This window comes from Cervus elaphus, chromosome 22, assembly GCF_910594005.1.
Source record: "Cervus elaphus chromosome 22, mCerEla1.1, whole genome shotgun sequence".
Classification (NCBI taxonomy): Eukaryota; Metazoa; Chordata; class Mammalia; order Artiodactyla; family Cervidae; genus Cervus; species Cervus elaphus.
Genome location: NC_057836.1, coordinates 14594587 through 14611692, shown reverse-complemented (window position 1 = coordinate 14611692; position 17106 = coordinate 14594587). Strand labels below are relative to the sequence as shown.

Below are 17106 nucleotides of genomic sequence, written 5' to 3'. Positions count from 1 at the left end.
AAGGTCGTAAAGAGTCAGACACAACTTAGCGACTAAACAACAATAATGACAAATCTCTTTTGCATATTTTTGTTGGTGTTTCCTTTTGACAATATCTTCATCCATCATGACTTGGTCTGCAGAAGTTGGTGGGAAGGATTTTGGCTTTGATCAACGGGTTCTCTCTGCAAAAAGGTCGTAGTTAGCGAAAAGTGTTTTGGGACACCCAGAACATATCCTTTCTCTGGAGACCAGCAGACTTTACCTGCATGTTAGAACTTTACAGTGTTATACATAGTCTTCAAAAAACTTTGGATCTGAGAGACTTTGGAGGAACCTGTAAAATCTGCATTCACCCCAAGACCTTGAGACCTCCTCTACGATTGTTAGCATCTACTGTACAGGTGTCCCCACCTCCCATGGCTCTCTTAACCAAATCTGTCAGGCACACCAAAGTTAGATGGATGTTCCTGGAGAAGTGCTAGGCATATCTTCTTAATTAAGAAGATCTTGGGCCTTGTCTGGGTCCAGGGGCTAGGACTTTGTCTTCCAATGCAGGGATTGTGGGTTTGATCCCCTGTCAGGGAACTAGAATCTCACATGCCTCTCAGTCAAAAACTCAAAACATAAAAAAAAGAAGAGGAAGAAGCAATATTGTAACAAATTCATTAAAGGCTTTTAAAAATGATCCACATCAAAAAAATAATCTTTTAAATCTCTTTGTTGGGTATTCCCTGGCAGTCCAGTGGTTGGACTTTACTTCCACTGCAGGAAGCAAGAGTTTGATTCCTGTTTGAGCGACTAAGATGCTTCAAGCTGCACGGCATGGCCAAGAACAACAACAACAAAAAAGATGCCACAGCTCTTTGTTATCTTTCGTTTTATAAGTTCCATCTATCCAATCTTATTCCCCATGTCTACTGCTCAGCCCCACCTGCCACTTCACTTAGGTGGGTTTCCCTAGCCTCCTACCTGCACGCCACGTTCATCATCATTTCTCACCTTAGCTCCTGTGTTTCAAGAGGCATGGGGGCTCATCTAGGATCTCCTTGGTTCCTTCCTTCTCTTCACAGCCCCTCCACCTCCTTCACTGAGTCCCGTCACCCTCTTTATCAGAACCAGCCTTGCCCTCTCTGATTCTTATTTATTGTCCTGACCCAGGACAGTCCAGATTGACCTTGGACAACCTCAGTGTGCAGAAGAATGGGGTAAATATTGACCACAACCTGCCTTCTCTCTTCCATACACATTCCTCAGAGAGAATAACAATAACATCAACTAATAAGTATTTGAAAGATGTCTCTTTATCCTTCCCACTCTCATTTTACTAGTGATGAAAGCAAGCTTCAGGAAAGATAACTTCTTTCCAGTTACTCAGCTGCAGAGTTGAGACTCAAATCCAGAAAAATCTGGTTTCAAGCAACTCCCCTTTAGGATTTGTGATGACAGGAGAGTTTTATTCCCCTTCATCCCTTTTGTTTTCCATCTTTCCAAGATTCTGTAGCAGATAATTTAGTTGTTTAAGAGGCAATGCAGTATAGAAGAAAGAAGCAGGCTTTGGAACCACTCAAACCTGCCTTAGAATGATATCTTCAAGATTTACTAGTGAACTGGCTTTGGGCCAATGGCTTAACCTCTCTGTCCCCTGATTTTTTCATCTCCTAAAATGAGGTTACAGTGCCCTAGAACCCAGTGCAAAGTCTGGTATATCATAGAATATGTGTTGATTTATTTTCTCCCTCTTCCTTTCCCTTACTAATTTTCTCTTCTTTCTCTCATTCCCTCCTTTTTAGCATTTTCTTTAACTCTATCACAGATTGATGAAAACATCCGGGGCTATTAGGGGACAACTGGGGAAATTTAAACACTGAATATTTACTAGTATATTAGAAGGATTGTGAATTTTTAGATATAATAATTGTCCTATAATCTTGTTTCTAAGGAGTTGTCTTTTTCTTGAGATTCACACAAAGCATTTATGGATGCAGTGATGTGATGTCTGGGATTGGCTTCCATAAAACCCAGTGAAACTCTGGGATCAGGAGCCAAGAGTGAAGGAATGGGTACCTGGAGATTCAGTATCATTCTCTACTTTCGTGTATGTTTGAACATTTGCAAAATAAAACATTTTCTAAAATGTCCGATGCAGAAGGTTCAAGCCTCAGTGCCGTCCTTATTGTCCCAGCAGAGCCCCCCATTCTCCCCAGTGACATCCTGGGCAGCTTTCTTCTTGCTTCCCCAGTAACCTCTGGGGTTATTCCAGCCTCCGTGCCCGCCGAGCGCCCTGCTGCCTCCTCCCCCACAATTGGCATCTGGACAAATATCTCTTCCTGACCCCAGATGGCATCACAGCTTCCTCAGTCTGATCCTGTCAGCATATTTTTTCCAGGCACCTGATTCCTGGATGTGGCAACAAAGAAAAACCCAACAGAGATGTCTTGGCTGCTCCCCTTTAACAGCCCCCACCCCCGGGAGCAGGTATTTCCCATTCTGACGATGTCAGTCCTCTGAGCTCACTGCTTCCACTGGCTCCCAAATAGCAGCTCAGTAAGAATCTCACAGACTGTGGTCCCTTCTGGCCAGAGCGCTCCTGGGGGATGGAAAGGCACTAGGGTGGGTGGGATAATAATATTACTGATTATTAATGGAAAAGTTGGTACAAATAAGCAATTTTACGGATTTTAAGATTTTCAGTGGAGAATATTTGCTTTACAGTATTGTGTCCATTTCTGCTGTAAAGTGCTTCAGCTGTATGTATCCATGGGTCACTCAGGGCTTTCAGTCCTGTCTGACTGTCTATGACCCTGTGGACTGTAGCCCTCCAGGCTCCTCTGTCCATGGGATGCTCCAGGCAAGCATACTGGAGTGGGTTGCCATGCCCTCCTCCAGGGGATCTTCCTGACCAGGGGTCGAACCCGCATCTCTTAAGTCTCCTGCCTTGGCAGGTGAGTTCTTTACCACCAGGCCACCTGGGAAGCCCATGTAAATGTATATCCCCTCTTTTTTTTTTGTTTTTTGGATATCCTTCCTGTTTAGGTCACCACAGAGCACTGAGGAGAGTTCCCTGAGCTATGCAGCAGGTTCTCACTAGCAATCTATTTTATACACAGTATCAACAGTGTATATATATATATCAATCTCAACCTCCCAATTCATCCCACTCCCCTTCCCCCCTCGGTGTCCATAGATTTGTTCTCTTAGTCTGTGTCTATTTCTGCTTCATGAATAAGATCGCCTCTACCAATTTTTTATGGGTTGCATTTTATTGGAAAGCTGACATGAGGAAGGAAAAAGAAAGAAAAAGCAGGCATACACAGAGGTTATTTCCTCTGCTATACAGACTCTTTAGGTTGAGTGTGTGTCACACTCCAGTTTGAATGAAGTAAAGAGATAAAACACTGTGTTATCTGAGTCTTGGTGATTTTATAAGGAACAACTGAAAAAATAAATGAACAGGTAGGTCAGACTAGATCAGCCTGAAGGAATGGACTAGTGATCTCAGTGAGCGGTGTCCAGGTAGAGTTTCATGAATGGACCCTTGCAGGTTTATGGGTGTTTATTTATGAAATAAATTTTCATAAATTTACTGAGTGTGTCGGGGACTGGGGCTTCCCAGACGGCTCAGTGGTAAAGAAGAAGTGAAGTTGCTCAGTCGTGTGTGGCTCTTTGCAATCCCATGGACTGTAGCTTACCAGACTCCTCCATCCATGGAATTTTCCAGGCAAGAGTACTGGAATGGGCTGCCATTTCCTTCTCCAGGGGAACTTCCCAACCCGGGGATTGAACCAGGGTCTCCCACATGGCAGGCAGATGCTTTACCCACTGGGCCATCAGGGAAGCCACCAGTGGTAAAGGATCCACCTGCAATGCAGGAGACACAGGACTTGCAGATTCGATCCCTGGGTCTGGAAGATCCCCTGGAGGAGGGCATGGCAACCCACTCCAGTATTCTTGCCTGGAGAATCCCATGGACCGAGAAGCCTGGTGGGCCACAGGCCATAGGTCACAAAGAGTCAGACACGACTGAATAAGTAAACAACAACAAGCCAGGCAACATGTACCGCTGATAATCATACTAGGGGACCGAGGTGAGACTAAGGATAGTGGCCTGGATGATAAAGGGAGCCCATGTTCTCCTTCCCACCCCAGAGTGACAACCTTTCAGTGGAACAATGTTTCAGTGATGACCTAGTGTGTCTCCAGCACTGGGATGGCCATCACTGTGCTTTCTCATTAATCTAGATGTGATGTTCCTGCTCCAAACTTTCCTCCCTTTTCCCCCCTCCCCTCTCTTCTCCTTTCGTTGTTGTTCAGTTGCTCAGTCATGTCCTACTCTTTGCGACCCCATGGACTGCAGCATGCCAGCCTTCCCTGTCTTTCACTATCTCCAGGAGCTTGCTCAAACTCACGTCCATTGAGTCGGGGATGCCCCGTACCACCATCTCGTTCACTGTCACCCCCTTTTCCTCCTGCCCCCAATCTTTCTCAGCCTCAAGGTCTTTTCTAATGAATCGGATCTTCACAATAGTTGGCCACAGTATTGGAGCTTCAGCCTCAGCATCAGTCCCTCCAATGAATATTCAGGATTGATTTCCTGTAGGATGGACTGGTTGGATCTCCTTGCAGCACAAAGGACTCTCAAGAGCCTTCTCCAACACCACAGTCCAAAGGCATCAATTCTTCAGCACTCTGCCTTCTTTATGGTTCAACTGTCACATCCATACATGACTACTGGAAAAACCATAGTTGGACTAGATGGACCTTTGTTGGCAAAGTAATGTCTCTGCTTTTTAATACACTGTCTAGGTTTGTCATAGCTTCTCTTCTCTAGCTGCCTTGTATTGAGTCCTTCCTCTGGGCCAGGCACTGGGCTGGGCTATGAGGATACAGCAGTGGCCACGACTGTCTATCTGTGGAGCACCATATGCTTGGGTCCACCTTTGTCACGGTTTCCTGTGTGGAATTCCCACTTCCCTCCCTCCTGTTAATCCATCCGCTCTCTTCTTTTACAACTCTGCTCAAAAGCACCCTTCTCTGTGAAGCTTTCCCCTCCCTGCTTCTCCTACCAATTCAGGCCACTCCATTCCCCAGCAGAGCTCTGTCACTTTTGATTACAAGTGGCACAGTTTTCACTTGGAGGCTGAGTAAAAAGAACTCAGACAGGGGTTCTTTCAGATTGTTTCCTTTACTCTATTCCTACCTGTCTGTGTGACCTTAGGAAAGGCACTTAAACTTTCTGCATCTCTGTTTCAGCCACTTTAAATCAGGGATGGTAAAAACTGCCTGATTTATATATCAGACTGTGGATGTTAAAACCAACAGAAAAGTACAGAGGACGGGCCACATTCACTGATTCAGTGTTTATGGGGTTTCTACTGAATATCAATCGCTCATCTAGACACTAGATAGGATATAACGCTGTGTGGTCAAAGACATTACACAGTTTGGGAGGAAAACATCAATTCAAAACCATAAAAGGTGCTATGGAAGCTCAGAAGAGGAAGAAAGAAAATTCAGATTGGGGAACTCAGATGTCACAGAAGAGGTGGTGTCTGAGCTGGACCACAAGAAATAGGCTTGACTGAGACATTTGGGGTGACAGATGAAGACAGAAAGACAGTGTTTGTGGCAGGAGCATCACAAGCAAATGGCTGGATATGGCGAGGGGGGGAGGCATTCTTTCGAGACCCCTAGCAGCACATGGTTTAGTTTGGCTAGAGTGTAAGTGTTTGTACAGAATAGTTATCCAAGATATATCCAGAATTGGGGACTTGCAACATTGTTGAATTCTGGATCCCAGAGCTTAGACTTCATTGAGAAGACCTGTAGAAACCATCAAAATTACTTGAATATGGAGCTTCCCTGATGTGGCTCAGACGGTAAAGAATCTGACTGCAATGCAGGAGACTCAGTTTCAATCCCTGGGTTGGGAAGAAAGTACTCAAATACAGGGAGGTACTTTTGGAGGTTTCCTCCAGCAGCAAAGTAAAGAAAGTGTAGAGCTGATGCTACACAAGTGCAAATTATAAAGTGCAGTCATACTAATTTACTGTGTTAGTATTAATAACTGTATCCTCTTGTAAATGGGTCTCCTTTCTCTGCATCATCTCATAAGTCCCATATATTCATCATGGCACATTAAGTAGGAAGCTATTGATCTAAAGGGGTTGATGGGTGAGTTCCAGTTCTATGTTTATCCACTGAAGCCCCCATGCAGTAGCTGTGCAAGGTGTTGGCAAAAAACTGGGGGAGGGGACCAAGCATCTCTAAGCTGAAGATCAGTGTGGCCTCGCCCTCCCCTGTTCCTGTTGAGGCTTGACTGGCCAGCCTTGCAGCTTCATAGACACTCACAAACAGAGATGCCGAAACAACTGCTAGAGAAAGCATCTGGCAGGGCTCTGAGCAGATGTTCCAACCACAGGGACATGGAGCTTGAAAGCCCAACTAACATCTGAGCATTGCAGTGCTAAACCTTCTCCACTCTCTCTTAACAAGATCTGCTGGATTCATTGTAAGATGGGAATGATAAGAAACTGCCTGGTTTACATATGCGATCAGAGATGATCAAGAATGTTCCAGGATCCCCCTGGTAGGAATTGAAGAGCTTAGCTACAAGTCTCAGAGAATAAGGGCAGGCACAAAACAAAAATTTGTTGTTGGTTTGATGCTTGTTGTGTTGGGGGAAGGACATGGAGCTTGGGAAGGGGAGTGAGGATGGGTAACCAAGACACAGAGCAACCAGTGCACATCAGTATATGAATGATTATAAAGCAATAAAATAGGGACTTCCCTGGTGGCCCAGTAGTTAAGACCCCCTGCTTGCAATGCAGAAGGCGCACATTCGATCCCTGGTCGGAGAACTAACATCTCACATGTCATGCAGCACAGGATTAACTTGAATAGATAATTTGATTAAAGGGAATTGAGCCAGAAATGGGAGAGGCACTCTGCATCCTGGTGAGTTCCTGAGTGTTGTGATTTAAGAAATCAAACAAGTATCTACTCAGAACCAACTGGGATAAAAAGAAACACTGAGTCCAATGTCGACACTTGCAGTTTGCTAGAGGGAAATATTTATGTAGACCCTTGGGTGTGAGGACAAAGTCATGGAGGACAAGGGTCCTTCCAAGTGGCAGTTTGGAGCCCTTGAAAGTCATCTGAGGTGGGGCATGGGTACAGAGGAGGAGGGGAAGAGTGAAAAGATCCTGGGATTTTGAATCTACATGAAGATTAAGAAGCATGTGATTTGCACAAGAAGACCTGACTTTTAGCAACCTGCACTGACCATGGAGAACTGCATTGTGAGATCAGCTAGCAACAGAAAAGTCTTAAAACATGGAATCGGGGGGGGGGGGATGCAGCGAGAGGGGTTTGCGGTGCCTCAGCCAGCTCCTGGCCGGTGTCTCAGAGCTCCTTGCAGTAAAGAGCTTTCTCAGAAGTTTCCCGCCGTCTGGGTCGGCTGAAGGCCTACGGCAGCAGCAACCAGACACCGAGGCTGTGCTGAACGGGAAGGGCCTCAGCACCGGCACCCTTTACATCGCTGAAAGCCGCCTGTCTTGTTTAGATGGCTCTGGATTAGGATTCTCCCTGGAATACCCCACCATTAGTTTGCATGCAGTATCCAGGGACCTAAACGCCTATCCACGAGAGCATCTGTATGTTATGGTGAATGCCAAATTTGGAGAAGAATCAAAAGAATCGGTTGCTGATGAAGAAAAGGAAGATAGTGATGATGACATTGAACCTATTGCTGAATTTAGATTTGTGCCTAGTGATAAATCAGCATTGGAGGCCATGTTCACTACAGTGTGTGAATGCCAGGCTTTGCATCCAGATCCTGAGGATGAAGATTCAGATGATTATGATGGAGACAAATATGATGTGGAAGCCCATGAACAAGGGCAGGGGGACATCCCTACATTTTATACCTATGAAGAAGGATTATCCCATTTAACAGCAGAAGGCCAAGCCACACTGGAGAGATTGGAAGGAATGCTTTCTCAGTCTGTGAGCAGCCAGTATAACATGGCTGGAGTCCGGACAGAAGATTCAATAAGATATTATGAAGATGGGATGGAGGTAGATACTACACCAACAGTCGCTGGACAATTTGAGGATGCAGATGTTGATCACTGAAAATGATGGATGCTGCTTTAGGATTCTGCTCCTAACTGTAGGAGAGAACTTGGTGCCTCTTCCACTGTGGAGTGGGTGTTGATGAAAGTCTTTTTCTTTCTCCAAAACTTACCTGAACCAGTTCTTTCTTGAGACAGAGTATACTGAGACAAGAAGCTGTCACCAGCACAAGAAACTATGACCTTTATTAACAAAGGTGGATTAACTTAACCAGGAGGGCTATTTGTAGTTTATGATTTACCCCAAACCTTTGTGTCTAGGTGTACCCTCTGATAGGCCTATGATTCCCACCTTCACTATATGCAACCTCAAAACCTAGCAGGACTAAGTGGTGGAAATGCACTGGCATTTGAAGGTGTAGGTAGACTGCGTGGGAAAGAAAGGCTGAATCTAAGCTATACTCCTTAGGGCCTAAGGATACCCTTAACTCCTTTAAAAAAAGAAAAAAGAGCTCTCAGAGAAATCCTGATCTCTGCACTTTCCGCAGGGATAAAGGTCTTTTTACTAATTGGGGACCCAGGTCAGTTAACTCTAGGGAGCCTCTTCAGAAATAGCCCAGCCACACATACTACCACTAACACAAGTGCTCGTGCCTAGCCTTTGCTCCTTTCACCATGTTTCATCATTCTGTTCTGTTATAACCACTTAGGTTGTATCCTTTCATTTCCAGCCTCTCAGGTCAGTTTCTGTAAAAGAACAAGCGAAATTGGGATGAAGTTCTCAAAGTATTTCAGATAATTGTTTTGTCTTTGTGATAGCTTAACAAATAATTTAGGTTTTCTATATTATTGTGCTCTCATTCTTAACTAAAACTATTAATGAGAAACATTTTTAAAAAAATTAGTGTCTTGACAAAAAACGAGATTCTTGTTGGTCTTTGACTTTTGTTGAGAACGTGAACATGGAATGAGTAAGAAATGTATAGGTCTTCTGAAAGACAGGACAAGGTCATAACACATTGCAGAGGAATTTCTGCTTCTTCCATTTGAATCAGGAGTGATTTCTCATAGCATACTTTTCAACTCTCAGTTTTCAGAGATACCTCTCAGGCTGATTTATAATTACAGGTTTATACCTGAACTTTATGACCCAAAAAATAGGTTAGAAAAGCTCTTCATAATTACCTGACTAACTAGTGACTAAACTAATTTGTCACCACTAAACCCAGTGTTCTTTTCAGCACTTTTACTTGGTTTCCCTCATCTTGCATGGTTGACTGGAAAAACTAACATTCTTTCTTCTGACCAGACTCTAATAAATACTGAATTTGTTAAAACAAAACAAAACAAAAAAAATCATGGAATCAAGAGGCCCTTCAGGGACTTCCCTTGTGGTCCTGTGGTTTACAATCCACCTTCCAATGCAGGGGACGCAGGTTCGATCCCTGGTCGGGGAACTGAGATTCCACATGCCGCAGGGCAACGGAGCCCGCATGACGCACCTAGAGAAGTTTGGGTGCTGTAAAGAAGACCCAGTACAGCCAAAATTAAAAATTAAATTAAAAACACATTAAAAAATAAAATCTACAACCATGCTGAGGATAGTGATCAAAAGCAGAAAGATATAATTGTCAAAACCTTAAGAGGACCTATTGGGGAAATCAGTAAAACCTTTTTTGATTTTTATAAAAATCATGTCTTTTATGGGCTTCCCTTGTGGCTCAGCTGGTAAAGAATCCACCTGCAATGTGGGAGACCTGGTTCGATCCCTGGGTTGGGAAGATCCCCTGGAGAAGGAAAGAGCTACCCATTCCAGTATCCTGGCTTGGAGAATTCCGTGGACTGTATAGTCCACGGGGTCGCAAAGAATTGGACACAACTGAGCGACTTTCACTATGCCTTTTATGACCCTGCTAAGATAGTCAGATACAAAGTGGCGTATTGTGCTGTCACTCAATTTTAAAGAGAAACTATCAATAAATACCAGAAACACACAAGGATATGAACACTTGATCAACTCCTAGTTTATTTTCAGAGTAGGTACATAATAGTAATTACAACTTGAATGTCTTTAAGCATAAGATCAAATAAATGCATCTTCATAATTATTAGTCTCAACTTTCAAGATAAAGTTCTAAGTCCACTATTTCTCCCATTATTTCTCTGAAAATTTTTGATCCCCATTGGCAAGGTATTTAAGTGGTCTTTTCCTGCTAAGGAAAATATTCCTGTGAGTGATAATGGTGGAATTTCAAGTCAGTAGAGAAAGGATGGACTACACAAAAAAAATGATATTACCTCACATCAGAAACAAAAAGATTAGAGTTAAATATTTAAAAATCCAGCTATAAAGTTCTTAGACAATCTATGAATGGACATCTTTATAATACTGTGGTAGGAAGGTCTTTCCAAGTAAGACACAAAACCAAGGAGTTATAAGAAATGATTAAGTAGACAAACCTCTGTAGGCAAAAAATTTATTATAAAGAAAGATAAAAAAACGTGCAACAGTCTGGCTAAAAATATTTACAGAATACATAACAGACACAGTAATAATATTAAAGAACAGTACAAATATTAAAGAACCCCAAATTATTACTCATTTTTGTTATTACTTATTTGTTAATGTAATCAGTTACATTAATAATTTTTTACATTATTCTTAAATTTCTGGGACAAATTCAACTTGGTCATAAAAGAATTTTTTAAAGCATTGATAGCTTTGGTGTGAACATTTTATTTAAGCTTCTTGTATCTATTTTTATGTGAGTTTGGTCCATAATTTGCCTGCCTTATAACTTACTCAAATTTCATATCAGAGCTCTGCAGGGCCTCCTCTTTATTTTCTGATGCAGTTTATACAAGACAGTATTGTTTCTTCCTTGAAGATTTGGTAGAATTCAGTGTATAACTATCTGATTACATTATTTGGTTATTTGTTTTGTAGATAGTTTATAAAGCTAAAGATGTAAATTTTTTAATAGTTTTAGATCTATTCTTATCTAGCTTTATATTCATTCAGTTTTGATGTTACATTTTATCTGAGGTTTCAAATATATTGTCATAAGTTAATTATGGTTACCAAATAATTTAAAAACCTGAACTGTATATACTAGCAGTTCTTAGTTTTCACTTCTATTATTTTGGTTTTTGTGTGTGTGTGTGTTCTCTTCTATTTAAACAACATTGCTTAAAATAAACAAAATTGTCTTTTTATTACTTTTTTTATAAAACAGCTTTTCAAGTTATTTTCATCTATTATTTTTTCTTGTTTCATCAATTATTACCATTGTCTTCCCAATTATTACCATACTTCCTTTTTTTCTATTTCCACTAGATTAACTCATTTCTCTTTCATAACTTCTTGATTTAGACCCTTACTTCATTAATTTCAGCCTTCTTTATTTCCAATATACATCACTGGTGATATATAAGCAGATTCTGGAGATACATGGACGCTTACATGTTATAATTACTTTTTTACCTGCTTAATCTATTCATTTTTTAGAAAGGTATGCTAAAACCTCCCACTTTAAAAATACACAACCCCCTTATAATTCTAGCAATGGTTGCATTCTATGGCTTGAATGGAAATTGCTAGGTGTTATTCAGGTGAGAGTTATTTCATATTCCTCATGAATTATTCCTTTAGTAATGAAAGAATGATCTTTCTCTTGGGTCTTCTTTGGCTGCCATTAATATGACCACCCTGGCTTTCCCCCAGCTGTCCTCTGACTGGTATGTGTTTTTCCATCCTTTTATTTTCAACCTTAGTCTGTCATTAAGTTTTAATATTCTTCCCATAACATCAGACTGTTCTTTCCCTGGCTCATTCTCCCCCTCCAAGGTCTTTTGTAGTCTTGAGTTCTGGAATGTTAATGTGTCCAAATGACACACATATCCAAATACCTAGATGGAAACAAGAAGTCTTTAAGGGAAGTTTGGATGGTCATGAAAGCAAGTTAGAGCCCCCTGGTTTGCATCTAGAGACAGGCAGTAAATAGCATGAGCTCTGCAGACTCCTACTGGCCCAGGGAGCCCATGTACAGCTCATGGGTAGTGGACAAAGTCACTCCAGGAAGATTCTTGTTTTAAAGTCAGAACCCAGGAAATTCTTCTGCCTTCTGATATTTACAGGTCCAGTAGATGACAGTGTTGCTTCTTGAAACAGAAAGAGAAGATCTAAGATGAATGGATAAAGAAGATGTGGTACATATATCCAATGGAATACTACTCAGCTATAAAAAAATAATGAAATAATAATGCCATTTGCAGCAACATGGATGCAATTAGAGATTATCATACAAAGTGAAGTAAACCAGAGAAAGACAACTATCATACAAGATCACTTATACGTGGAATATAAAGTATGACACAAACCTATCCACAAGACGGAAACAGACTCACGGACGTAGAGAACAAACCTGTAGTTGCCGGGGGTGGGGAGGAGTTGGGGGAGGAATGGGGTGGGAGGCTGGGGTGAGCAGATGTGAGCTTTTATATAATGAATCGATAAGCAGCAAGGTCGTCCTGTATAGCACAGAGAACTATGTTCATTATCCTATGATAAACCATAATGGAAAAGAATATACATACATACATGAAAGTGAAAGTGTTAGTCACTCAGTCATGTCCGACTCTGACTCTTTGCAACCCCATGGACTGCAGCACACCACGTTTCCCTGTCCATCACCAACTCCCAGAGCTTGCTCAAACTCACATCCATCGAGTGGGTGATGCCATCGAACCATCTCATCCTCTGTCGTCCCCTTCTCCTCCTGTCTTCAATCTTTCCTAGCATCAACTATACTTCAATAAAAATGCATATTAAAGGTTCTTAGAGATTTCATATTAAAAAGAGAGAGAGAGAGAAAAAAAGTCTAAGATCCAGGGAAACAATGATTAAATAAATAAGCAGCATACATTTTTGAAGTCCATGTACCCCTGAAATCTCCCTGCATACCATCACTTAGACAACATATCATGCTTGGAAATTGTTGAATGGTCTCTAAGCTCCCTTCCCATTCTAAAGAGTCTTTGCATAAAATCAGCTTTGACCCACATCCCTAAAACCCCGAAGCAATCAGGCAGGAGAACAAGAGGAACATCAAGTGTGAGCCAAGCAGCTAGACTGCCCCTTCCTTCTCCAGTTCATCCCTTTTGCTGGTTTTCCAGGAACTCTGAGGTTCCTGCTGCTGTAAGCACAGCCTAAGAAATCCAAAGCTCACATCTGCATTTCCCAATCAGGTTTACGGATGGCTTGTCCAAACTAAACAGAAAGACATAACCAACACAAGTGCCTGATTTAGGGGGTTCAATGTGGTTAACATGCGGGTTTGGAACCAACACGAGTCACTGTCTAGGACTTCCCTGGTGATCCAGTGGTCAGGACTCTGTGCTTCCAGGGCAGGGGGCATGGGTTCCATCCCTGGTCAGATAACTAGGATTCCACATGCTGCATGGCACAGCCAGGAAAAAAGAAAAGAGAAAGAGAAAAAAACAATGGATGACCACCAGATCACACAATACTGCTTGTCACCCTCCGCTCAACAAATGGCACCGACCCCAGACTTTATTTGAGGCTGTGTGCATATATGTGTCAGCCGCTCAATTGGGTCTGACTTTTTTTGACACTACGGACTGTATCTGGCCAGACTCTTCTCTTTGTGGGATTTTTCAGGCAAAAATACCAGAGTGGGTTGCCATTTTCCTCCTTGAAAGGATCTTTCTGACCCAGGGATCAAACCCGCATCTCCTGAGTCTCCTGCATTGTAGGCAGATTCTTTACCTGCTGCACCATCAGGGAAGCCCATTTGCTGTTGAAATGTAGCTAATGAAAGGTTCATGCCTTATGCTTCCTTCACCCAGGACTAGTGGCATTTCTCTCCTTTAGACATGTGTTCTGTGGGCCTTCCGCTGAGTGGTTATTTTCAGAGCCAGGAACACACTCGGCTACGAGGGTCTGGGGATATTATTCCCTGCAAACAAGGTGTTTTGCTGATGACAAGGAATCACTCAGAGAAGGCATTTGGGAAGCTGATATATATAAACTGGGCTTCCCAGCTGGTGCTAGTGGTAAAGAACCCTCCTGCCAAGGCAGGAGGCAGAAGAGACACGGACCCCTGGGTCAGGAAGATCCCCTGGAGGAGGGCATGGCAACCCAGTCCAGTATTCCTGCCTGGAGAATCCCATAGACAGAGAGGAACCTGGCAGGCTACAGTCCATGGGTCACAAAGAGTCAGATATGACGGAAGTGGCTTAGCACACACACATATACACACTAACCACAGCGTAGGTCCTTTTTTCGGCTGTCAGTTTGATTTGGGGTCCTTCTGTAGAATTTTTTTTGATGTGGACTTGTTGGACATCTCAAGGTAAGGGGCCCCTGCCACCCACAACTGGGACAGAGGGAAGAGAAGTGACCTAGAATCTGGATGTTCAGGTTAGAACTACTGTTTGGGTTCTAAGTGGCTTTGGAAATGTCCTTTATCTTCATGGTCCAAAACAGCACATCTACAAACCGGGACCTATGACCTGTGCTCTATTAACCTCACTAGTGTGTTGACTTTTCTGCTTGTCTGTTTATTGAATGCTGCTGCTTAAGCAGAGGCCCATGACTCTGAGGCCTATAAAGAAAGGAGATGGGATCCGACAGAGCCTGGAAGACACAGGGTTATTAAATTGAAAGAAGACAAGAACAAGAGGATTTGTGACATGAGCCCAATTCCCACGTCACGTGGAAGCTGTCAGGCTGGTAGACGGGGACACATCTGATCAACAACAGGAAGGAGCCCAGGTGCTGAGGTTCCTCTAAGGTGAAGGAGGGAGGATGTGCCTTATTGTCCAAAGTGGAACCCTTTTGAGTAAAGGTAGACACTATTAGTAACTATGCCTGGACACTGGGTGTAGACGCGGCTGTCCTGGGCAAACCGAGATGGCTGGTCATCCCCCTTAGGAAATGAAGAAAGAGTAGGAGGTACTTTCCCTTTGGTTCTTCCCTGGTGGCTCAGTGGTAAAGAATCTGCCAGCCAATTCAGGAAAATTGAGTTGGATCCCTGAGTTGGGAAGATCCCCTGGAGACGAAAATGGCAACCCACTCCAGTCTTTTTGCCCGGGAAATCTCATGGACAGAGGAGCCTGGCAGGTTACAGTCCATGGGGTCACAAAAGAGTCGGGAGCAACTTGGCGATGGAACCACAGCAACTTTTCCTTCGCATCTATGAACTTCTGTATGGAGAGGTTGGTAGAGTTTTCAAAAAACTCTGTGATATAGGCCAGAAGGCCCTGGAGAAAGGAGAGGTTTGTAGTAGGCAGCTGCCTTCCACACCCCAGTCTCAGCCCTCCCGTCCTACAAAATGCCAATCAACCCAGAACTGACAAAGCCTCAAAGCCTCGTAAATTACAGGAGCTCAGGTCCTGAAAGTCTCCTGTTCAGGAGCCCGAGACACTTGGATGAGAGAAATATAAATAAAGACCCGTGGAGCCTCCCTCCAAAGGCTTGGTTCACAAGACGCCTCTGAGCCCTTGCTACAGCAATTTCCTTGGACGATGCCCGGCTGTCCAGATGGCGAGCCGGGTAAACAAGAAGTCCCTGTTCTCCATCAGCGTCAGCGCGCGCCTCGCTCCGGGCATCTGCCGAGCTGGCGATGGGAGCTCCGTTTACAGCTTGGCCCTCCTCAGCACGCCAGAAATGTGCCCTTGTGTAAACAGCAGAGCCTCCTCCAGGAGGACACGTGGATGGGGCAGTGGACACCTTGCCCCAGGGGCCTGGGAGAACAGAAGCTTACCCCCCTCTCCTTTTACCAGCCCTGTCCCCAGCCTCACAGCCCTCCAGCAGCCTCCGAGCTCCCAAATGCAGGGAGACACCCAACTGATTCCATTTCTATGAATTCAAATGGTCTGCCAATTTTTCTGAATGTGTATTCAGCTGCTACCCTTTTATCCTCATTGGCTCTGCCTTTTACCAGCTGTGTGACCACAGGCCAGTCATTAACCTCTCTGAGCCTCCCTTTTCTCAGACAAATAACAAAATACTGCTGATCTCACAAGGTTCTCACCTTGCTAGTAGAACTTCAGAAAATGTGTGTGACAGAAGAACACAGGTATGTGTTAATCACTTGGTTGTGTCCAACTCTTTCCAACCCCATGAACTGTAGCCCACCAAGCTCCCTTCCTCTGTCCATGGAACTTACAAGGCAAGAATACTGGAGTCGGTAGCCATTCCCTTTTCCAGGGGATCTTCCTGACCCAAGGGTAGAACCTGGGTTTCCTGCATTGCAGGCAGATTCTTTACCGTTTGGGCCACTGGGGAGGCCTGTACATGGGTATGGAGATGGTAAAATAGAGCTACCATCTGATCTAGCAGCCCCACTCCTGGGCACACATCTGGAGAAAACTCCAGTCCTAAAAGGTACATGTATCCCATGTTCATTGCAGCACTATTTACAATAGCCAAGACATGGAACCAATGTAAACATGCATCTACAGATGAATGGATGAAGATGTGGTCTATATATACAATGGAATACTTCCCAGCCATAAAATGAACAAGATAATGCCATCTGTGGCAACATAAGATGGACCTAGAGATTATCATACTAAGTGAAGTAAGTCAGACAGAGAAAGACAAATGTCATATGATATCACTTATACATGAAATTTGAAAAACCAAAATGATACAAATGAACTTATTTACAAAACAGACTCACAGAGACTTGGAAAACAAGTCTATGGTTACCAAATGGGAAAGAGGAGGGAGGGATTAATTAGGACTTTGGCATTAACAGATACACACTATTGTATATAAAAGAGATAAACAACAGGACCTACTGTGTAGCACGAGGAACTATGTTCAACATCTTGCAATAACCTATAATGGAAAAGAACCCAAAAAGGAATATATATATATGTGTGTGTATAACTAAATGACTTTGTAGTACACCTGAAGCTAACACAACATTGTAAATCAACTGTACTTCAATAAAATAAGGAAAGGAAGAAAGAAAGAAAGAATACATGTAAAAACAGCCTCTTGACCCTGAATTTCCCGTTT

The 17106-nt window shown here is 43.2% G+C and overlaps 1 protein-coding gene across 1 annotated transcript; it reads left to right on the top strand.

The window, feature by feature from the left end:
- The first annotated feature begins 7314 nt into the window (after window positions 1-7314).
- Window positions 7315-8548, top strand: LOC122679931 (methylosome subunit pICln-like). The gene has a single exon (XM_043880793.1). It carries the CDS (start codon window positions 7315-7317, stop codon window positions 8113-8115), a length of 801 nt encoding a protein of 266 aa, XP_043736728.1. The 3' UTR covers window positions 8116-8548.
- The last annotated feature ends 8558 nt before the right edge of the window (window positions 8549-17106 follow it).

Bases quoted from the DNA above. Each gene is read 5' to 3' on its own strand.
- LOC122679931 (XM_043880793.1), top strand. From the start codon at position 7,315: ATGGAATCGGGGGGGGGGGGATGCAGCGAGAGGGGTTTGCGGTGCCTC.